Genomic DNA, 23,672 nt, shown 5'->3' with positions numbered 1-23,672 from the left:
ACTTTTTTCCTAAAAAACAAGTCACTTTTAATTATTTTGTTTTATAACACTTATTTTTAATAATAAGAAGGCCTTGTTTAGTAAAGCTTTAGCTGAGTTATGAAAGATGTAGCATATTTTGCAAATGGCGACAGGTACTGCCTACTAACTGTGCACCAGCTGATGCACAGAAATGTAAAGCTGTTCTAAAATTGTGAAAATGGTCAACCATACAGTCCACTCCAGACCTAAGTAAAATTGAGAATGGGAATATAAAACCAAGTAGCATCACTGCTTATAATTTAACAGCATGAAACAGTTTGTATTAGAATGCACACATACAGAGGAACACTGTTGTGTTTTAAATACCATCCTAGATGCTTCATACTGTGCTAAATTTAAACAGCTCTCTTTTATCTTGCTAAATGCAAGTAAGTTTGATCCATTGGGTATTTTGCATCTAACAAACTGTCAAATTCTACTGGGAGAGCTGACTCCAACCTATCAAAGCTACAACTATTGAAAGGGAAGAACCAAATCGCAAGAGGCTGAACCTTGGCAGAGCAATACTGTAGCTGAAAAAATACAAACATGGAAAGGGAAATAACAACTGTTTAATGGACAAAACCCAAGGGTGGCAGTGACAGGTACAAAACCACAAAGGTGCACTTGTTTACAGAGTGAACTCCTGAAAAGCAGAGCTGAAGAATGCTAGCAAAAAAAAACCTGCTCCTCCTCCACCTGGTAGTGTAAGGTTCTCCTGGTAGGTGAACCTTACAGTTCCATTTAATTATGACCCCCTTTTTAAATAAAATGTACTTGTAAGAATGGACAAAAATGAACTTTACTCTGTCATAACTATGACTGACAAATAGAAGAACGTTACAGATAAAATAAACAAGGCTATTATGAAGAAGCAGACTAGCAAAACCGTTCTTGTATGGTTAACATATAACATCAAAATCTAAACATCACTAAAGCAGCCACTAAATGGGCTTCATTTCTTTATTTTGACTTCATAACTACATCCATAAACGTTAGAAATTTCGTGACCACATCCTGATATTTGCTGGACATAAGTGTCATTTACTAAACTGGAATGTGCTGCAGCTAGTAGTTGATTCTATTTGATTTTGCTTGGTTAGAAGAAAGAAAAATAAGCATTTTGACTAAACAAATAGTTTTTTTGTACTCAGGGTTTAACAGACAAAGCTGTTTTTTATTGATTTGGCTATCAACAGAATTGCTAGACCACGACAAATAAACTGAATTAAACTATAACAAACTATACAATACCATATAAATTCAATTATTTATATTGCACTTTTTTACATGTTCGTTATATTCTGTCCTTTGTTTTAGGTTTTGGAACCAGTACATTATACTACAGTATAATAATACTCCGAAATCGACTTTTGGAATCGATTCCTCTTAAACTCCCCATTTGATTCAGAATCAGAATTGACAGAATCAGAATTTTTGGAATGAAACGGACGGGTAGTGACGTAGTATTAAGCGTGATTTGGTTGCTTAGTAACCAACAGCCCATTCACATTTTAATAATTAGTAAGTAAGTAAGTAAAGTTTATTTATATAGCGCTTTTCTAGGACCAAGCCACAAAGTGCTTTAAATAATAATTGATTTGTCTATAATAATAATCAGGTTTGTTGTCTGATTGAGAATCGTCCATTACATATATCAGGGTTTTTTCCTCAGTCAATGTTGTATACAAAAAAATTAATTAATGTATTCAGTTATTCTCACCTGCTCAGACTGGCCAGGTCATGGTGCTGCCAAAATGTAGCATAATAAAAATATAGTTATTTAAACTAATTTGCATTCATAATAACATAATAAAACAGTTGATTGTGTCAAAGTTATGCTATGTTCAGAAGTTAATAAATGTCAAAAGAGGGTTACAAAGCCATTCTTAGACTCTGGGACTACAGTGAAGTACAGTGAGAGCTGGTATCTCTGAAAACAAAGTTGGCAAAGGTGTTGAAAATGTCTTCCCCTTTAATAAATGAAACAAATATTTAAATACAGTGTTCTTTGTTTCCTCATGTTCTTATTTACATTTTGTAAAAGGATCTAAAATTATTTTGTATGACAGAAATGCTACTTACAAGGGTGGGTGTTTTAACTGCATTGAATAATGTGAGTTCGTGTAATTTGTGCTGTGGCTATGATGCCCAAATTTTAAGTCTCTGGTATAATTTGTGATGCAGACCTTGGTCTGAGGCACAACATAAACTATACAGCGTAGATGGCAGGTTAAATCCTGAGAGTGATACATTTATTGTGAAGGGGTAAGATTGGTGAGTTGTAGTTCAGGTCTCATTCCTTGAAGGCCAAGGTATGATGAGTTGTCAGCGCACTGTTTAGAAAATGCAAAACATTTAAAATGTGATGAACATCTTTTGGTAGTCCTACACAAGATGACAGGCATAATAGAGACAGACGTACAGACAGGTGATAAATTAAGGGCGAAAAACTAAATCAGGTGTTTTAGTAAAGTGTTACGTTACACAAGAACAGAACAGCTTTACTTCTGTTCCATTCATCCAAAACATATTCTTTCAAACACTGTGATAAAAGCCGTGGAGGACACTTTGTGAGCTACTATTTGATAATTCTGCAGGCCTTAGCTTATGATCAACAAATCAGTCACTGATCCCTTTGGATGCCCTGTGGATGGGGAACATTGTCATTCTGGAGGAGACCACACTGACAATTATTAGTCAGGTTATCTAAAGACTTTTGTGCATGTACTGATTCACAGTAATCCTTTTGACAGAGGTGACAAGTGGACCCACGCAGCATTGCTGAGACTTTTAGCCTCTTCACTGCAGAGGCTGAGCTTTTTGACCTACATTATTCTCTTGGTGTTTGTCACACTTACCCGACAAGCTGTTCTGAAGGTTCGCTGTTCTGCATAGTGTTAAGCTTTGACTACAAACCAATTTATTAACAATTTCATTTCATGTTTATTAAACATTCTGGTTTGAAATAGATATAAATGTACAATTCTTGCTCGCACATATAATCCTTAAGAGTGAATAATTCTCCCTGTTCAGACTGGAGGCCTGGCTCTGTCTGAGGAGTCTGGAGAAACAGCAGAAAGAAAGAGAGTTGAGTTTTTGTGAAGGCTTGCTAACACACATCCGTCGTCTCTCCCTTCTGGCATTGCAAGCAGTGTTTTTGTTTCTGCCATGACTCACTGTCAGCTGTAGGATTTTGACTACATTATCAGTAAAATGCAGCCTCTTTTAAACCCCTTTCCTTCTTTAAAACAAATAGTGGGACCATTATTCTAAAAATTACAGATTTAGATATGGCAGTGCCATGGCTATCCATTGCCAGAAACCCAAAACATAACTGGCCATGTTTGATGGGTAGATGAAATGGCACTCCTGCCACCCACACTAGTCAACTGGAAACTGGAGTACTCTAAGGAGCTGTGTGGCACCAACACTACCTGCTGCACCAATGTGCCATCATTAGTTCCATTTAAAATTGCAATACAACACAGGATCTCATTGCATTTTTTGAGATGTAATGTGGGGCACAGCAGTCAGTTTAGTGCTGTACAGATCTACAGTCCTACCCTTTTGGTTTCTTTCTGTGTGAAGGTACTCTGGTTTCCTTTCATATTTGATGCTCTTTGATGGTTTTCCCAAAAGGCTCCCGATTCCTTATTAATCTAAGTGAATAAACATGAATGCATGTATACCAGATGACAAAGACACAATGTATATGCAATGCACAGATTTACCCAGTATTATCTAGTTATTTAATCTGGCACTGGGAGGTCAGGTCCATTTTTCCCAGTGCTTTGACAGCCACAGTTGAGGGCACCAACACTGGTTGTGGCTGTCCATGGTGCTGAATATCTCAACATATTACTGTCCTATTACATGTGGGTAGTGTCAGTTTATTCAGCCATATAATTACCAATCCATTCTCCTTCTACTTATCTGTAAGTATTTCAGTCCAACCTTCCATCCATGGTGCTAAATCCTTGATGATCCACAGTGTAAGCATTACCCCACCCTTATTATATTCCATTGTGAAATCTAAACTTTCTATTCAGTTGATATTAAAAGAACATTATTCACAATACAAAGGACCAAAAGCATTCAACAACACATTACTTTGCCGAACTCACACACCTTCAGGAAATCTGTGGATCAGCCCTTCTATTTGTGAGGTTTATCAGTATGGTAGAGACAGTTTACAAAAAAGTTCAAAATGTAATCATTTCAGCATTTAGAAGAAGTCACAATCCATAAATTGTATCAGTACCCCACCCTACAAATGCTCTTTTGAATAACTAGGCACAAATTCCCATAAACCAACCAAATGAACACTATTATAGTCTCGTGGTTGGGAGGGGATTTTAACTCTGTAATAAAGCCCATAGATTTGGTATGGGATTTCCTTCAAACCCGTGGTCAGGTGTCTACATACCTTTGGCTATATAAGTTATATATCCAACAAAAGGCTGTATGAGCACTCTTCCTGTTCAATTATCACTAAAACTCAGTTAGTGCAAATTGGGAAAAGAAACAAGCCTGACATTTCAGGCCTCTTTAGAGAACAAGCTTCTTCGTAAGAGCTTTCCTTTCCTCCTCCACTTCAGCGTACACTTGACCTTTGCTAGTTCCTCAATATTGATTCGTTTTGGCGTCTGTATTGTGTCTCTTCTCATTAAAGCTCAGTAGCCAGTATTCATTACGACTCCTTACACAGAGGTTTAAGCTTTTTAAAATCCTTGGTAAAGTTTTACGGTTCTAAAAACTGATTATAAAGTGGAAAAATGTCACAGCTTTGATTTTTATTGTACTGGAAACTGGATTTCTGTAAGTACAAGCAGTTGAGTAAACACATCCTTTAACAAACAAAAAAGATTGTCCGAAGGTTGAAACAACAAAGGAAAAAACACAAAATTGGTTACAATAATATCAAAATTCTAAAACCAATGCTGGTCGAAATGGGGCTTGCTTGCAATCAATGTTCCACTTCAACCAAATGGTCTTCAATGATGTTGAGGTCAAAGATCTTCAGAGGCCACCTGAGTTCGTTGGGGTTCTTTTGCTGGAACATGTTGGACTTTCCCCAATTTGATGTCAAAAATTTTTACTGGAATTAATTTCATACACGTTTATAAGCGCTCTGACCTAAACTTAATTATTAAAAGTGGTGTTTACATACATTTGGCCATAAGGGTGCATTTTTATGAACGATGTACCATTTCCCAGAGGCAGAATCTTTGTGGATTTATAACCAATTAAACCTCTAAAGCTATAGAAAGGGTGAAAGTGGCCTTATTATTTATGGTCAAGAAGCAAGAAGTAATGAATTCCACGTGGGCGTACGACTTACCTTTCAAACCGCCTGGATAGAGAGCTGCTGTATGGCTATTAGCTCAAAATAGTCTTTTAGACAGGTGGTCCCTGTGGAGAGGTTGTCAGACTGAGAGCTCTGTATACCACCCACGCAGCCAAGTCTCCGCCACAGCTAATCTCCTTCGCTATCCAGACCCTGGACCTACCACTGGACTGCTGTGCCAATATTCAAGAAGATATTGGGTAGACCCAATGTTGGCGTTTTTTTCCCTCAATCTTTCTCATATATTTTGTTCCAATTTTGCTTTTTTCCTGCCAGTGTAGAAAGGCTCAGCAAATATTCCCAGTAATGCCATGTACTACACACCCAATGAGTCACCCCCAGCAAGCAGCTGCCATCCAGCCTCTTCTTTCTTCTGCTGGTGAAAGTGCTGTAAAGTGTACCGATTACAGCCTGTGGTCCAAAGCTAGCTTCAACAGGCGTTATGAAAAAGAATAGATGCACTGATCCAATAGTGTGCATTAGTATCAGAGCAAAAAGTGAACCAAAATACTGGACTGGGTCCCACAGATCATGCAAACGCATTTTACAAACTGTCTTCTGAGAAGGGTCTACAGACTACACAGGAAAACTAAACCAGTCAGTGCTTATTATGCTAGAAATTGGTTAATAAAATGACGCTCTGAGGTCTAGCCTCGATTGGCCTTTTATGTCAGGTCAAGGTGCCTGCACTAGCAATGGATGATCTGAAGAGCTTAAGAGCTTAGCGTGTCATATATTTCTGATGTGATGCAACTCTCTTAGAGAGTCCACTCCGGGCTCCACTCCCTTTTTTGGCCAGTGTGGGGGTGGTTCTAGCGGCATTGATATTGATTCCAACAATAGCAATTGGAGACGATTAAATTGGAAGCAAACATGAGGGGGAGAAATTGGTAACCAAACTGAAGCAGGAGCAAGTTTGGCTTTAGTATGGATGGAAACCGGAATAACAAGAATTGAACCTAGGTCCTTAGAGTTTCTGTAGCACCCACACTGCAGCAGAGCCACCATGTTGCCCCTTTCATTTATTACTTAAATTAAGTAACTACTGTATTCTGATAAGGGTCAAACGCTGTGGGTCAAACGCCACTTGGAAACACTGAGCGCTTGATATGAATACGCCCAAAAAAAGGGCACCAATCACACAGCATTCTCTAACTCACACCTTGTGCACACCACTGGAGTTCCAGTTATCAACGAGCGTAGCTAATACTCATGAACCAATTGACTGACCCAATGCAAGCAACTGATGGTTAAGGGCCTTGCTGAGGACCCGAAATCTTTGGAGGTTGCGTTTGAACCAATGACCATCTAGTACCCTACCCACTAAGCTATCACTGCCCCAGTGTGCCACGTAGTGTAATTCTTTGTAAACTTGGTCCCAAGTTTCTTACATCTGTACGCACAAAAAAACACAATCACGCACATTTATACATGTCTGGCATTTAAGGCTACTGGTGGGCAGGTGTGATGTACACTCAAGCTTCTGGCATCTCTGCCCTCTCCGACCTTTTCAACGGACCTTTTAAAAATGCGAACAGTTTGCCATCTGCTTGAGGGCATACTAAACTTGCTGCTGTGTTCTGCTCCCAGCATGACTGGAAACCCTGCAGCCAGGAACTGCTGCCCATTAATAGGCACAAATGCCCAGGTAGCCTGGAACCAGGGACCAGAATTAATCTAAACCAGTCTGGTCATGCAGGACTGATCAGATTTTAATGTAATTTACTGTTTTCATTGAGCAATCGGAATAGAAATGACTCGTTTTTACGAGTGATATGGGTGTTAAATGAGTTTTTGTTGTTTAATGATAATCAATCACTCAGAATGACCGTGTATTGGTATTGGTGTATTGGATATTACATGGTACAGAAATAAATATTTGGATAAAACCACTGGAGTATTTCTTTAAAATGTTAATTAGACTAAGTATGGAGAACAAAAGTTCTCAAAACAAGCCCTTCATATAAACATAAAACATCCTCTTATTTTGAAAATGTCATGAGCTAATTAACTTTTCAGATTTCAGGTCCTTTTTTTCCTAAGCCGAAAAGGCTAAAATAAACGTCCCCTCCGCTTCAGTCAGCAGTGTTGACGTCTGTGTCAGACATGCACTAAGAGCTGCCTGTAAACAGAACGATAAGAGACAGGTAATTATGTGCACCAGGAGCTCTGAAGCAGCAGCAAAAGGTTCTACACTCGGCTCAGTTTTTAGCCAAGCGAGAAATTGCCTGTGCTGCATGCGTAGATGATAGGGGCTAATTCTCCTCACAGAACTGTCTCAGCCAAACACGCCACCAAGCCTGGTTTAAATGGTGCACACGGTTGACGTAAATCCACACAGCGTTAAGACTCGAGAGCGCTCTGGTGGCGCAGCGGACTGTTACGCTAGCCCACCACTACCGAGAGCCGGTACAACTCGGTCAGTCTACACAGACATGATTGGTTATGACTGAGTGGGATGGCAGAGGGATGTTAGCCAAAGCCAATGCGATGAACCGACGCTTTGTCCAGAGTGTTCCCACCTTGTGCTCAGAGTTTCCTGGAGGAACCCAACCTGCTGTTATCGTATTTAAGATAAAGCAGTTAATAAAAATGAAATAAATTTCAAGGTGTTGACAAGACAGGTAGTTACTGTTACTGTAGTTACAGTCATGGACAATTTACAGTCTCCAATTCACCCCACTTGCACGTCTTTGGACTGTGTGAGGAAACCGGAGCACCCAAAGGAAACCCATGCAGACACGGGGAGAACATGCAAACTCCACACAGAAAGGACCTGGACCGCTCCACCTGGGAATCAAACCCAGAACCTTCTTGCTGTGAGGTGACAGTGCTACCCATCAAGCTGCCCCTCTCTATCTGATTAAGTATCTGTGGGATGTCCTGGACAAAAGTCAGATCCTTGGAGGTCCTACTTAAAGGATCTGATGTCAAAGTGTTGGAGTCAGATATAACAGAACACTTTATGAGGTCATGAGGAGACCATGTCTTGATGGGTCAAGAGAAACCTACTCAATACTAGGCAGGCGGTTGTAATCATACAGATGAATGTCGTACATTGCTGTGATGTTTATACATAAACATGCTCTGGATTAAATAGTGTAATACTATGCGATGGAAATACACAGCCTGCTAAGCTTAGCGCCCCACTGAGCTGAGACGATCCCATGAGAAAATCTGTCACCACTCCTGACACCAGTCAAACCAAGTGAACATGAAAGATCGAGTGAATATCCAAAACTTTTTATTTACAGAACTTGGAACAAAGCTCCATTCAGCAACGTAAAGAAAAATGACGACACGGGATGTAAAACTAAGCAAAGGAAGCAGCCGAAAGAACCGAGGCAGATTTTCTACCCCGCAGGAATAGCAGAAGGGAGCGGAGTGATTAATTCTACAAACACATCCTTCATCAATGACATGCCTGCGGCTTTTTAAAGGTTTTAGAAGCGTAACATGTCATTTAGGTTTTCTATTGTAGAATGAAAAGACAGACTATCATTACACTACATTTAGTGCAGCTCATTCCAGTGCCGAGACCCGACTGTGAAGACACAAGATGACTAAATTAAAGCACATACGATTAGAAAACAGGAAGTTCTGCTTCTTAAAAGGGAAAAAAAACCGGAAACCACATAATGCTAATACAGTATAATGCACAGTCCCTTTCTTCGGCCGACATCGTGACATCATAAGAGGTCTGCTCATAATAAATAAGTCTTGTACACATTCTTAGAACGTCATTATTGAGTATTAAGCCATAAGTATTTAGTCTACATGTTCCTTTAAAAACCTTTTAATGCCCCTCAATCCAGAAATGTGATGTGAACGTAGAGCTGAAGACAGACGGTCCGTCCTGTTTAAAAACAAATCGAGTTTGCGAGATTTTCGCCAGCAACGTGAACGTAATCTCGGATCAGTTTAGGCAAATTTGTGGGAGGCGACACATGCACGGCACTGCGGTTCCAAACGGCTCCTGAGGAAAAACTATTAAATCACGTCATGCGCTATTACTAAAGTGCTGAACCTGTCAGGTGAAGTAAACAAAAACACATCAAACCTCGCCGGGCTTAAAGCCGTGCAATAAAACAAGTCCGAAAATAAATAGCTCGCCGCATCGAACGTACCCTGTCTCATATAAAAGCTAGATTCCTAATGTTTGTCTGTGTTTATGCAGCCCGTACGCACCCTCGAGTCAGTCTGATGAAACACGGACGTCAAACGCATCCACACGCAGGAGGATCTAAAAATGTCAGAGCTAGCCTTCATCTTCTCAACGTGCTTGGAGATTTTCACGTAGTGTTGTTTGGCTTCTTTTAGTAGGATGAACTGTGATTGGAGAGCTAAAAGGACGCGCAGTCGTGCAAACTGGCTGAAACGAGATTTGCATTTGGAGATCGTCACGGCAAAGTTTGGTTTGGAAAAGCAGCGGAATCATATGAACGGTTCAAAAATTGGACCTAGCGTTTGATTCAGTACCGACTGACTCAGTACTGTTTGATTCACTACTGTCTGATTCAGTACCATTTGATTCAGTACTGTCTGATTCAGTATTGATTGATTCACTAACGTTTGACTCAGTAACGTTTGATTCACTACTGTTTGATTCAGTACTGTCTGATAATGTACTGTCTGATTCAGTACTGTCTGATTCAGTACTGTTTGATTCAGTACTGTCTGATTCAGTACCGTTTGGTTCACTACTGTTTGATTCACTACTGTCTGATAATGTACTGTATGATTCAGTATTGTTTGATTCACTACTGTTTGATTCACTACTGTCTGATAATGTACTGTATGATTCAGTATTGTTTGATTCACTACTGTTTGATTCACTCCTGTTTAATTCAATACCGTTTGATTCAGTACTGTTTGATTCAGTACTGTCTGATTCAGTACTGTCTGATTCAGTACTGTTTGATTCAGTACTGTCTGATTCAGTACCGTTTGGTTCACTACTGTTTGATTCACTACTGTCTGATAATGTACTGTATGATTCAGTATTGTTTGATTCACTACTGTTTGATTCACTCCTGTTTAATTCAATACCGTTTGGTTCACTACTGTTTGATTCAGTACTGTTTGATTCAGTACTGTCTGATTCAGTACTGTCTGATTCAGTACTGTTTGATTCAGTACTGTCTGATTCAGTACCGTTTGGTTCACTACTGTTTGATTCACTACTGTCTGATAATGTACTGTATGATTCAGTATTGTTTGATTCACTACTGTTTGATTCACTCCTGTTTAATTCAGTATCGTTTGGTTCACTACTGTTTGATTCAGTACTGTCTGATTCAGTACCGTTTGGTTCACTACTGTTTAATTCACTCCTGTTTAATTCAGTACCGTTTGGTTCACTACTGTTTGATTCAGTACTGTTTGATTCACTCCTGTTTGATTCAGTATTGTTTGATTCACTACTGTTTGATTCAGTACTGTCTGATTCAGTACCGTTTGGTTCACTACAGTTTGATTCATTACTGTCTGATAATGTACTGTATGATTCAGTATTGTTTGATTTACTAATGTTTGATTCAGTACCGTTTGGTTCACTACTGTTTGATTCACTACTTTTTAATTCAGTACCGTTTTATTCAGTACTGTTTGATTCACTACTTTTTAATTCAGTACCGTTTTATTCAGTACTGTTTGATTCAGTACCATTTGATTCTTTACTCTTATAAGTGCTTTGATGCTATGATGATACTGTTGTGGTTTTTTCCAAACCTTTAGCTCCAACACAGTTACTTACTTTTACCTCTCCCGGACAGAAATTCCTTCTACTGTTACAGTGTGGTATGCAGTCTGGTATTGTTCAGCTACATCGTCCTGCTCACCTGGTAAATCGGCTACAAGCGATTTCCAGGCAGCATCATACAGGGCATCCTATGTCTAATATATATCTTACATTTATAGGGTCTGTCCGAAAACCTAGTGATCTCTCTACATAGACACACTTTACATCATCCACTCTCAAGAAGAAGGCATGTCTAAATTCTTAAATACCTTAAATTGCTGCCTACTGAGGTGCCTTAATTCTAATTGATAATCTGACTGAATAATGAGGAACCATCCAATGCTTCCTTAGTGGTGAAGGCAATCCCAGCATTCAGTGCCGCCTCAGCCCATTGGTTTGAATGACCTGCGTGGTGACAAAATCACCGTAATTGTTGTCCAAGTAGTGCGTGTAAATATTCTGCCTTATAAGTTTGATGTCTTATTAGGATCCTCTGTACTTAGGCAGCTGCCCAGGTAGGCAGTAGGTTTTCGAACAGACCCACAGTGTGTGACTAAACCCTTGGAGTTGCAATAATATAAGATACTCATAGCAGTTTGCGATTTGGGACACAGTCACTTTGAAGGTTGTGGAAAACTTGAGCTTTGCCTTCAGGAAGCTTGGACTGAATTTTGTCCATTATGGCCCTGATAGGTCTTTGCTCCAGTCCACTTTAATCTCGTCAGATCCAGTTTGACTACAGGACACTATTGTGACCATTTTATCTTCCGTTATGTGAAGATCTGAGTATTTGAATGGAGGTATCAAAAAAGGACAAATGATTCATTCATGGCTTCAGCAGAAACAAATGACTCACTTCTGTTTCCACCTTCCAAACAAATCAATGCCCGTCCCACCACAACGGATCACACCCCATCCTACGTCCTACCGGAACCATCCTCATCTGAAGCCGCTCTGAAGCTCCTCTATCTGTCTGTTTCAGATCTATGACCAATTCATGCTCGTCCAGTGCAGATCCAGCTCGGGTCACAACACAGAGGGCCAGATGGGAAGAGGGTGAGCCTCCGTGTTGAAGACGTACTGATCCAAACTGATGAGCTCGGGATCGTCGGAGAACAGCAGGAACAAGTACTTCAGAGTTTCTCCGAGGAAAAAGCTTTCCATCTTGTCCTTGGAGCCAGGGTTCATCGAATCGCGAACGTTTCCTATAGATGTGTAGCCTCCAGTCGGGACCTGGCACATAGAGTGACACCGGGTCACAAAAAAGTGCAATTTTATAAATAAAAAGTATTGGTATCAGTGATACTGGCCCTGTATTTATCGCACACCACTACACAAGACTGATCATGTGACTCGAACTCAGTCTGGACAGAGTGTGTGATTTGGTCCAAATTCCGGGGCAACGTACAAACGTAAAAGTTTGACCAGTGCCGAGTAGTACGGGTAGTGAGGTGGACCTATGGTGGGGTTCTAGTGAACCAGTAAGAGTGAAGTTTGGAGTTTCGACTCACCCTGGTGAACCTGTTGAAGCTCTGCAGAATCTGCCAGCCCCAGTCTCTGTATTTACTGTCCTTGGTGAATCTGTACATGTAGAACAAACTCTCCACCGTCTCTGGCCTCAACAGATTGTGTCTGTCTGCAGGCTACACACACACACACACACACACACACACACACACACACACACAGAGCAGACAGTTTATCATTTAATTCATTTATTTATTCCTACACTGATGAGCCAAAACATTAGGATAACTCTGTACTTCTGAGACATGAGCCTGTGGGTGTCCTGTAGTATCTAGTAGCAGGACATTAGCAGCAGGTCTTTTAAGGTCCGTCTCTTTCACGGGTAAATGATGGACACATGCCCGACTGTACACATGATCCTTAGAAAAGGTTTTCTTCAGTTGCTTCTATGTCCAATTCTGATGCCAGCGTGCCCTTGTAGGTGCTTTGGACAGTGAGCAGGAGTTAGCATGGGCACTCTGACTGGGCTTCGTGTTGACACATTTACCTCATCACCAGTATTACAACTATTTGAGCCATACTGACCATTCTGTCGGTCCATACCAGACGTTACAGCATTCGTGTCCTCTCAATGAGCCTTGGTCAGCCAACAACCTGTCTGTGGTTTCTTGTTTATCCCTCATCAGACCACTGTCTGTGGGTACTCACCCCTAATTATTAAACCACTCAGATTTTCTTCTTCGTTCTGATTAGGGTTCTTTGTGGTTCTGGTATCACATGACTAAGTCATTCCCTTACTGACTTACCCACGCGCAATTTAGAACAGGCAAATTGTCCAACTAGTATGTTTTGGAAGGACAGTGACCGAAACAAGGCCTGAATTAAATTAAAATGGTTTACTCCACCTGAAGGACTAATACTTTTGGACAAACAGTATCTAAAAAGTATGTGCACATCTGACCATGAGCTTGTTTGGCGTCACAAGCTTCCAAAATCATGGCCCCCTCACTTTGCTGTTACAACAGCCTTTCCACAAGATTTTGGCTGGGAATCAACATTCCAGTCCATCCAAAAGGTGTTCAATTAGTTCAGTGCTCACAGGTTCAATTGAGTCAGAGATGCTAGAGCAGAAAACGAGTCTTTTCTAAACTCTCACAAGCATGGAAGCCTATAACTAATTTAATATACCCTGTTGGCACTGGGTGTGAAAGCGTGTGCACATAATTCAGGCCAGATTTCAGTGGAGTTCAGCTCATAACATGTTACCTTAACGTCTATGTCACGGCCCTTGGGGCCCTGCAGGTTGAAGTGGGCGATCTCGGGGCTCAGGCCGGTCTCCATCTGCGCGTACATCTGATAGCACGTCTCCATCAGCTGTACCGCCAGATCCATGTGATCAGCCGGAAGGCCGTTATGCACCCCCAAAGCCAGAGTGCCCGGCAGGAAGCACACCAAGTGGTCCTGGGAAAAAAATGAAAAAGTAGAAGACCAAATCCAAATCCAGCAATCTAATGTCCATTGTTACAGGAGAGATCATTTTAAATCCTTACAAGCAATCCAGTTTTATCAGACTGATTAAACAGACTAAATCTAAATCTGGAGATTAAAGAAGCAGATGCCCTGAACACCACCAGCCTACGGATTAATTCTGCATTCTACAGTCCTGTAGTGTTTTATATATATCTATCTCACCGGACATGTGAGGCTTTAATCTCACCATTTTGGGATTAAGACGTCCGTGGGACAACTCTCCTACAAAAGTGAGCTTACTGGCCGTCTGTTTGAGGAGGTTCTTCTTCACCCCTTCAATGGCCTGAAGGTAGTCTTCCAGTAACCTAAACACACATACACACACACCTTTTAGATATACAGTGTACAGCTATTTGTGAAAACAGCTATACATGTGTATAGGACATGTCCTGGAAGTCTCAGGGTTTGATTGAATGATTAGAAACGCACACTTCTTTGGTCAAGTTAGGCTTAACACAGGAATCAGCATGGTCTCCAAATTTGTGGGTGACTTCTCTGCACTCATATCATTAAGGTAGACTAAGCCAACAGCATTTCAATAAAATGTCCAGACACCTTTGCTCAGATTTTAGAAAGCAGATCGTAGAATGTCACTCCATGTCATTTCAGGCAGCTTTATGTCCCAAGATCATCTGTACACAACTGTTCATGACCACAAAATAGGTACCTCGAAGCTTGAGGTTTGGTGCTGATCAGCCAGACAAAGAAACAGCTACAGCAGTAACATGCTGATGTAAGCTGGCTTGACTGTGGACTGTGTTATCCAGCAGGTGTTCCAGCACTTTATTCATGGCAACGGTGTTGGAAAGGCTCTTTTCCGTTCTGGTATATGGTCGGTAAAGACAGTTTAACAGAGCCGTAATCGTTCCTACTGAACACCTTTGGGATCACTTGGAATGCTGACTGCGGGTCATAAGCCTGATGTCACAAAGGCTTTTTTAACTGAAAGGCCAATATGTCGAAGTCTAAAGCAGCTAAAAACACAACTGAGTGTGTGGATGCAATTCTGTGGATGCAGAGGGGGGTGTGTACATTCAACCGTTAAGGTAGGCTGTGCTGTGTATTATAGCTTCCATTTATTCCATCATTCAATTTAGAAGTGTTATTTAAAGACTGCTAAGAAATGTGGCACTTCGTTAAAAATCTGAGAAAACAAGGTCCATGAAATTAGTAGGGCCCTACTTGTAAGCTTTGGGCAATGTAAACCTTCCACATGGCTTGTGTTTTTAAGCTGAGTAAAATCTGCCTCCTACAGGCAGCAAGCACACAGTCTGTTGATCTGATGCATCACTTTTTAACCCTCATCTCCTCAAGCAGGCTGAAGTACGTTAGTCTGGACTGGATACTGAGGAGGCTGAATGAATACACACAGATGGGATAATTCAATTTGTCCTTCTTCAAAAGTGCATGCTTGTTCAAACAGAAACGCTGTAATGAAAGTAAATCAATTAGAAAAAAGAAAGATTTGTCTTTTCCAATGAGAACCCACTCTGGGAGTAGGCTATCTGGCTAATGAACACAGTAAATCACTCGGATGAAAAACACCTATTACGTTCAAAAGTGGTTGAGACGCAAGATCAGTCACCGGGCAAACTCGTATACATAGGACGCACCTTGCATAAAGGGTAGCTTAAAGGCACGAGTCCTGGTTATTACGTTCAGGCGCTTCAACCACACCCGTTCCTAATAGTTGTAAAATTAATTATGTTCAATTAAATTCATGCTTCCAACCCTGTGGCAGCAGAAAACAAAGCCAGATCTGTAGACATGTAGACATAGTGTGACATGTTAACTGTGCAGGAACTCCAGTGGTCTGCATAGAGCTCTCACCCTCTAGCTCAATGCACTACTTAACACTTTGGGATGAATTTGAACGCCAGCTGGGAGCCAGCCCATCAGTGCACGACCCTACAAATGCTCTTTTTATTATTAAATGGCACAAATTCCCACAAACCCAATCCAATGCCTGTGGATTTTGAATAAAACATCCAGCAAACTTAAGGTCAGGTTACTTAAGGCACATACACTAATAACCAAAAGTATTTGGACGCCTGACCATGAGCTTGTTGGATGTTCCATTACAAAAACAAATGATTAAAACAGAGTGATGTGTGTGCGATCCTTTCAGCTATAACAGCAGCCACTCTCTTGACAAGGCTTCTCACAAGACTCAGGTATGCCTGTTGGAATGTGTGCCCGTTTAGTCAAAGGAGCATTTGTATGGTTGGGTCTCAATTGATGTTCCAGTTCATTCTAAAGCTCAGGTTAGGGTTTAGGTTAAGGTTCTGTGGAGAAACCGAGCTTTTCTTTATGTCTTTATGGAGCTTGCTTTGTGCACAGGGGCACAGTCATACTGGATCAGGAAAGAGCCTTCCCTAACCTGTTACCGCAAAGCTGGAAGCATATAATTTCCTTTATATAACTGATTTTAGACCCACTAGTGAGGAAGCGTATTGTACAACTTACTCGATCTCCTTTTTGCCTCCCTGTAGCCACTGCTTGAGAAGGTATTCGTAGTAGCTGTCAGCGCGAGCTCCCAGCGTGAACACTCCGCGGTGGGTGAACTTGCCACTGTTGGTGTTTATAAACATTGGCACCAGGCCGTCACGCTTTCCATCCAGCTTGTGGACCAGCCTCGTTACCTCATCCACTGCGTTCTGAACACAAACAGACAAAGTGATGGAATTAATTACAGGGTTTTATTGATATCATGCTGCCACTGTTGGGCCCTTGAGCAGGACCCTTAACCTTCTCTGCTACAGGGGCGCCATACGATGGATGACCCTACACTCTGACCCCAGCTTCCAAACAAGCTGGGATATGCGAAGAAGGAATTCTGTTGTACTGTACTCGTGTATATGTATATATGACAAAAAAGGCATTCTATACTATACTGTATTTAGGCATTTTGCAGTTGCTTTTACGCTAAGCTACTTACTATTGAGAATGGTTATAATGCAAAAAGCAAGTGATGGTTAGGAGCTTTGCATAAGGGCCCAACAGTGGCAGCTTGGGAATGGTCCTGATTATTAGTCTGATACCTAAACCACTAAGTCATTACTGTCAAAGGTTGAGTAAATGAATAAATCAACACTACTAGTTTTTAAAATGCTATGTCCAACAATGGTCAGGTGTCCAAATACTTTTGCTCACTAATTCTGAAGACGAATGCACTTCTTTGTCCCTAAAATTTAAGGTGCGACGGGCCGTAAAACACTCCACATTTAAGTAAGCTGGATTGAATCCCAGCTACACTATATATCAATATAGGGACGCTGCCTTTACCTGGTACTGCGGGTCCTGCGTGAGCCTGCTGAGCTCGCGGAATTCCAGCTGAATGCTGGTGACCTCGGCGACGGTGCTGTCTGTGGTCCAGCGCGGCGGGTGAGCCGTGCCCGCACCGATGTTCACATCAGAGTAAGGAATCTTGGACGGCGTCTTGAAGGCAGGCATCAATCTAGAGCCAAGGTCTTTCTAGAGGAAGAGAGAGATTTAAAGAAATAAGCGGTGCCTTACACTATGTGGCTGGAAGTATGTGGACAGCTCTTTTTATGACTGAGTTCAGGTGGTTGCTGTTTTGGGAAGGCAATTTCCAGTTCCAGCATGACCATGCCCTTTTGCAGACACGGTTTGAGGAGTTTGGTGTAAAGGAACCCCAGTGTCTGGGACACATTTGGAATTAAAGGAAATGCTGACCGCCAACCAGGCTTCACAAATGCTGTTTTGTCTAAATAGGCACAAATTCCCACAGACTGCAAAATGTTCCATGTAAAAAAGCCTACCCAGAAGAGAAGGTGCTGTTATAGCTGCAAAGAAGAAAGGGAAATGCTACTTCATATTAATGCCTATTGTTTTGAAATTGAATAACAATAAACGTCATGGTCAGTTTGCACATATTTTTGACCCTATCAGTAACAGTTCTGAAGGTGTTGTGTGAAAAGCCTCCCCAGAGGAGCAAAGGCTGTTATAGCTGCAAAGAAAGGAAGGGAAATGCAACTCCATATTAATGCCTATGACTTTGATATAGATAACTTAATCTTATGGTCAGGTGTCCACATACTTTTGACCCTATAGTGTGCTTTATTACACCACTCCAGTCAGTAACAAATCTAGAGATGTTGTGTAAAAAGCCTTTCCAGAGGAGCGGAGGCTGTTACAGCTGCAAAGAAAGGAATGGGACTGCAACTCCATATTAATGCCTTTGATTTTGATATAGATAACTTAATCACATGGTCAGGTGTCCACATATTTTTGACCCTATAGTGTGCTTTATTACACCACTCCAGTCAGTAACAAATCTAGAGGTGTTCTGTAAAAAGCCTTCCCAGAGGAGTGGAGGCTGTTACAGATGTAAAGAACGAAGAAGGGTGCAACTCTGTATCAGTGCCTGTGGTTTTAATATGGGATATCTTAATCTAATGTTCATGTGTCCACATACTTTTGACCTTATAGTGTGCTTTATTACACCACTCAAGTCAGTAACAATTCTAGAGGTGTTTAGTAAAAAAGCCTTTCCAGAGGAGTGGAGGCTGTTATAGGTGCAAAGAAGGACGAAGTGTGCAACTCCATATTAATGCCTATGACTTTGATATACGTAGATAACTTAATCTTATGGTCAGGTGTCCACATACTTATGACCCTATAGTGTGCTTATTACTCAACTCCAGTCAGTAACAATTCTAGAGCTGTTGTGTAAAAAGCCTTCCCAGAGGAGTGGAGGCTGTTATGGCTGCAAAGAACGAAGAAAGGTGCAACTCTGTAGCAGTGCCTGTGGTTTTAATATGGGATAACTTAATCTAATGTTCAAGTGTCCACATACTTTTGACCCTCCAAGTGTGCTATATTACACCACTCCACTCTTACTTTTCGGTAAGAATTCTAGAGGTGTGACCATCCTACTGACCGCCTTCTCCAGGAAGAGAGGGTCTTCCGTCAGGTGATAGGTGCTCAGCAGGCCTCCAAGAATACGAATAGTGGTCTCAAACAGATTCACGTCCACCTTCTTAGTAAACGTCAGCTCCGTCTCCACCCATTTCTTGGCTTCTTCAAACTCTGAGAAAGAACAAAGAACAGTCAGTGTTAGATTTATGAGTCATGAATGAGTCTGACAGAAAGCGGTTGTATCGATCTCACCTTCTTTCAGGTCCAGAATCCACATGGTGTCGAGCGCATCTATCAGGGTGAGACCCAAACCGAACCACTCCTTGTATGACTTTGAGCTGGGCTTCAGTTCATCGTGACCCCAGGCATACTCCTTGTAACCTTTCCACGCGTGCCTGAAGGCTTCCCTCACCGCTTCTGACCGATCCACTGTGGAGGAAACAGCAAATTTAAAGACAGTTTTACGGCTGCACCTGTGTTTAGGTATTGGGACGCCACTTTTGGCCTGCACAGAGCTCTGACCTCAGTCCCACTGATCAGCTTTGGAATAAACTGGACAATCAAATGAGGCTTTCTTGACCAACAGTATTGCCCAGCTATACAAAAGCTCTATTAACGGAACGGGCACAAACTCTCACAGACATACCTGAATGTCTTTTGAGAAGTCTTCTGCCATTGTTATAGCTGAAAAGCTCACCTAGAGGTCTCTATTTTAATACATTTACATTTTAGGCATTTAGCTGACGCTTTTATCCAAAGCGACTTACAGTATACAGTCTAAGCAATTAAGGGTTAAGGGCCTTGCTCAAGAGCCCAACAGTGGCAACCTGGCAGTGGTGGGGTTTGAACCAGCAACCTTCTGATCACTAGTCCAGTAACTTGCCCGTTAGGTTATCACTGCCCATTGGGAAAACCTTTTGTTTTTGATATGGGACATCCAACAAGCTCATGTTCAGGTGTCCAAATACTTTTGGCCATATAGTGTATATTAGGTACACCTATGTGGGATGTACAATTGTTATATTATAGTTTGTAAGCTACACCTACTATACAGATGATCTTTGTGGGTACAATAACTGACTGTAGGCCACCTGTTGCTCTGTACACTCTGTAAATATTATTTAAAAATCCCAACAACATTGCTGCACCTGCTACACTCACACCAGAACAGTGGGGATCCATTCTGATTGATAAATTGGAAACAGGAGGGTATCTAAGTGTACAGAACAATGGGCAGCTGGTTCAAGCCTCACCACCGCCAGGTTGCCACTGTTGGGCCCTTGAGCAAGGCCCTTAACCCTCAATTACTTAGACTGTATAGTCACAACTGTAAGTCGCTTTGGATAAAAGCGTCTGCTAAATGCCAGAAATGTAAATGTACATGAGGCTACAGTCAGTAATTGTATCCCTGTAAGAATCATCTGTATGGCAGGTGTACAATATAAAATAATCAATAACTGTTTGTGTCAGACAGGTGTTCCTAATAAAAAGCTCAGTGAGTGTGGATTTATCAGTTACTAAGCAGGCTTTGCACTTTCTGGTTTCCCTCGCAGGAACAAACACTCATTGGGCTCGAATGTGGGTCCAGGTGCCGACCGGACTTCCTACCTGACTGCAAGGTGTCTTCGTCTTCAGCCTCAGTTTCCGGCAGCGCTTCCAATATGGCTCCTCGCCAGCTACGAAAACAAAGACAAATAATGAACCCGGCTGATGCACAGAAATGAAAAGGAAGTGTACAACGATAAAATATAAAACCAGAATTTACACTCGTTTGAAACGTTCTCAGTAGAGGCGTTCTCGGACTGTTCCCAACAGATTTATCGCGTAATCAAATCGACGGCCCCTGAAAATGGACTTATAAACTACTGCACAGTCAAATCAGCCATTAGCCTAATGGACTATAATGCTGTTTTATGCCTCGGTGAAGTGATGGAGGTGAATGCAAATTAAATTCAACCGAGAAACACACTTCAAATTTATTTGAATATATATTATTAAATTATATAATTTTTTTAGCTGCTCCTGTTTTTAGGGGTCATCACACCTACTAATTCCCCTCCAACCACCCTACAGATACAGCCAATTCTGTCTGTGTAGACGCCAGACTGGCTGACAGCACCGCAGATCTCACTGGAAATGGGCTAGCATATTTAACACATGTATGCGAGTTGCCACTGATTGTCTCAATCCGGATATACCCAGTTCCCCAAGGCACTTCCCAAGGCACGCTTCTCATTTCTTTCACAGCTCAACCAGACAGTAAGAGCCTCTTCCATCAGCCCTCATGTTCTGTTAATGTAGCTAATTGCGTCTGTTGAGCAACCGACCAGTTTGACCCCAATGATTTGAAACACGGTGGCGGGGGCATACTACTCAAGGCTACTCAAACTGCCTGATCTGGCAGGAATTTTTACCTTGCACGCAACGCTTATGCTGATGTTATATTTTGTACGGATTTCATATTTAGTCTACACTTACATGACTGTCTGCTTCTCCTGCTTTTGCTTGTTGTCTCTCCTGACGGCTGGATCGTCTCTGTCCTTCAGCTCAAAGTCTGACACATTTCCTTGTTTCTGCAGTCCTGGAAATCCACGCTTGCTAGGAGGTTTCTTCTGCAGGAAAAGCATCAAACAGTTCAATAACACTTCAGAGTTTACACTTAAAGGTGTTTAAAAAAAACATCCGGTAATTGGAAGTTCAGCAAGTACAAAGACCCAGTTGAAGAAAAAGGTCAGAGTCACTGCTATGACAGCTGAATATAGTTAAGCATTGTTATTGAGTCCCAATAATTTTATCATATTGTAACCCAACTTTAGGTCTTACAGACTGGCAGTAGATTATAAGATCAGCAATATCATGTAGGGGTTGAATAATTGTAACATGGCAGTATTAACAAATCAACCTGCTACTCCAAATGCTACATCATTCATTTTCTTTGTGTATTAGCTGCATCATTCAATTGAAAGACTTCATTAAAACAAATTCCAGCTGTGAATATGGTAAATATATCTGACTGCAATTACATAAATATACAAATAAACTGACCATGGATAGCGGTTTGGGCAGAACTGGGATTTTTGGACGCTTGGGAGGCGCCTCCTTCTCCTGTATGGCAGCATTTGTGACTTTTGGCATCAGACCCGGGGGTACAGAGTGCAGAGCCTGGTTTCGCATATCATCCCAGCTTTTACGTTCAGAGCGGTCAGGCTGACCTGAAGCATAAAGAAATATAAATAAGAGTTAAAAATGCATTTGTTGTACTTAATGTAAGAATGACATTCTGGGGCCGCTCAGGTGGCGCAGCGGTAAAGTACGCTAGCGCACCAGAGTTGGGTTTCTGGATACATCGTATCGAAACTCAGCTCTGCCTTTCCGACTGGGTTGGGCGGCAGTATGAACAACGTTTGGCTGTTGTTCAGGGGCTTAGGGGTAGAGTCGGAGCATAGGTCCTCATAACTGGTACGACTGCGGCCCCTGCAGGTTGGCTGACGGCGCCTGCACAGGGCTGAGGAATAACACTGAGGGGGGTGTGACCCTCCGTGCGCAGTGTCTCTCGGTGTATGAACTCGGGTCGTGCGGGTGTAAAATGCAAGTCTGTACTGATTGCGTGCCGGAGGGGGCGCAAGTGAGTTGAGTGGCGCCCTCAGTCGGCGGCAAGGGGTCGAACCAGTATAGAAGACATAATCAGGGTAATTGGACACGATTAGAATAGGGATAAAAAATGGGGGAAAAAAGTGGGAAAAAATAGATAATTAAAAAAAAAAAAGAATGACATTCTGACAATACAGCATAGTATCGCATCAGAAAACATTAGTGACAAGAAGTACCTGTATTGTATTGTTCATATGAGCTGGGGTAGGAGAAGACCCCACAGATGAACAGGATGGCCAAAACGGACAAGATAAGACTGCGCTGTAGCCGTGACAACTGCTTCCATTTCTAAAAAGAAATAAATCATCAAAATTCTAACAACATCGCACAAGACAAACTACCGTGTTATTACCACAGTAATGTCAGTGTAGAGCTGAGAATGATCTACCACACAAACATCATCTGGTCTATGGGAGCCCTACACCACCAATGGACTACAGTGAGGAATTGTATACCCTCAAAGTACCCAGAAATGTGTGTAATCTGGCTAGGTGATCAAAATCTGAGTATATACTGACCCTCCAGCATGATTGTCTCCGGTGCTTTCCGTTGCTGTAACTGCGGTCTCCCAGAGTTAAGGAGACGAAGTCCTTTGTCACTGGTGAATACATCACTCACCTGACAGTCTTGTAGATTCTAAGACAAAAAGAAAGAGATACAGATTAGAAAACAGGGCTTCCTTTTCATTGTGCACATTTTGTGTGGCTAAATTTTATATAACAATGCAGGACCAGGGCCGGTCTGACCTGCTGATGATAAGGGATGAAAACAAACACAAATCTGATGACTTCAAAACTATGACGTGTGAATCTAAAACCTGTTACGTTAAGGACAACACCTAAGGACAACACCCTTGAAAAATTTGCTCAGCCACCCTCCACCCTGCAATTTACACGGCATATTACAAATGTTTACCTTATTAAGCAGGTCACAGTAACCACACATGAAAGCAAAAGTAAAGTGGTATAATAATGTCATTACAATCCTAAACACACACACCCATCCCTGACCCGTCGAGGCATGGACTCCACT

General features: G+C 41.6%; 2 protein-coding genes across 2 annotated transcripts; both read right to left on the bottom strand.

Moving 5' to 3' along the window:
- Positions 1-8,598: 8,598 nt before the first annotated feature.
- Positions 8,599-11,790, bottom strand: LOC134330833 (dentin sialophosphoprotein-like). The gene is made up of 3 exons (XM_063012101.1): positions 11,730-11,790; positions 11,133-11,223; positions 8,599-10,944 (listed from the first exon to the last, which is right to left on the bottom strand). Exons 1-3 carry the CDS (start codon positions 11,788-11,790, stop codon positions 9,819-9,821), a joined length of 1,278 nt encoding a protein of 425 aa, XP_062868171.1. The 3' UTR covers positions 8,599-9,818.
- Positions 10,866-23,271, bottom strand: man1b1a (mannosidase, alpha, class 1B, member 1a). Its single transcript, XM_063011818.1, has 13 exons — positions 23,159-23,271; positions 22,817-22,928; positions 22,035-22,201; positions 21,468-21,601; positions 20,598-20,665; positions 19,242-19,418; positions 19,012-19,160; positions 17,394-17,582; positions 16,575-16,765; positions 14,296-14,413; positions 13,845-14,039; positions 12,623-12,754; positions 10,866-12,344 (listed from the first exon to the last, which is right to left on the bottom strand). Exons 1-13 carry the CDS (start codon positions 23,249-23,251, stop codon positions 12,138-12,140), a joined length of 1,932 nt encoding a protein of 643 aa, XP_062867888.1. The 5' UTR covers positions 23,252-23,271; the 3' UTR covers positions 10,866-12,137.
- Positions 23,272-23,672: the final 401 nt, after the last annotated feature.

The sequence above is a fragment of the Trichomycterus rosablanca genome, chromosome 16 (genome assembly GCF_030014385.1).
Source record: "Trichomycterus rosablanca isolate fTriRos1 chromosome 16, fTriRos1.hap1, whole genome shotgun sequence".
In the NCBI taxonomy this organism is placed as follows: domain Eukaryota; kingdom Metazoa; phylum Chordata; class Actinopteri; order Siluriformes; family Trichomycteridae; genus Trichomycterus; species Trichomycterus rosablanca.
Note: the sequence above shows the minus strand (reverse complement) of the source record. Positions and strands in the feature narration are given on the sequence as shown.

Coding starts and splice junctions, on each gene's coding strand:
- man1b1a (XM_063011818.1), bottom strand. CDS start 23,251: ATGTATTCACCAGTGACAAAGGACTTCGTCTCCTTAACTCTGGGAGAC. Junction 20,666..21,467: donor CAGGAGAAGCAGACAGTCAT/GTAAGTGTAGAC, acceptor TTGTTTTCGTAG/CTGGCGAGGAGCCATATTGG. Junction 19,419..20,597: donor CGAAGACACCTTGCAGTCAG/GTAGGAAGTCCG, acceptor TTTCCTCCACAG/TGGATCGGTCAGAAGCGGTG.
- LOC134330833 (XM_063012101.1), bottom strand. CDS start 11,790: ATGGACAAAATTCAGTCCAAGCTTCCTGAAGGCAAAGCTCAAGTTTTC. Junction 11,224..11,729: donor AGTTTTCCACAACCTTCAAA/GTGACTGTGTCC, acceptor AATCGCTTGTAG/CCGATTTACCAGGTGAGCAG. Junction 10,945..11,132: donor GGAATTTCTGTCCGGGAGAG/GTAAAAGTAAGT, acceptor TGAATTAAAAAG/TAGTGAATCAAACAGTAGTG.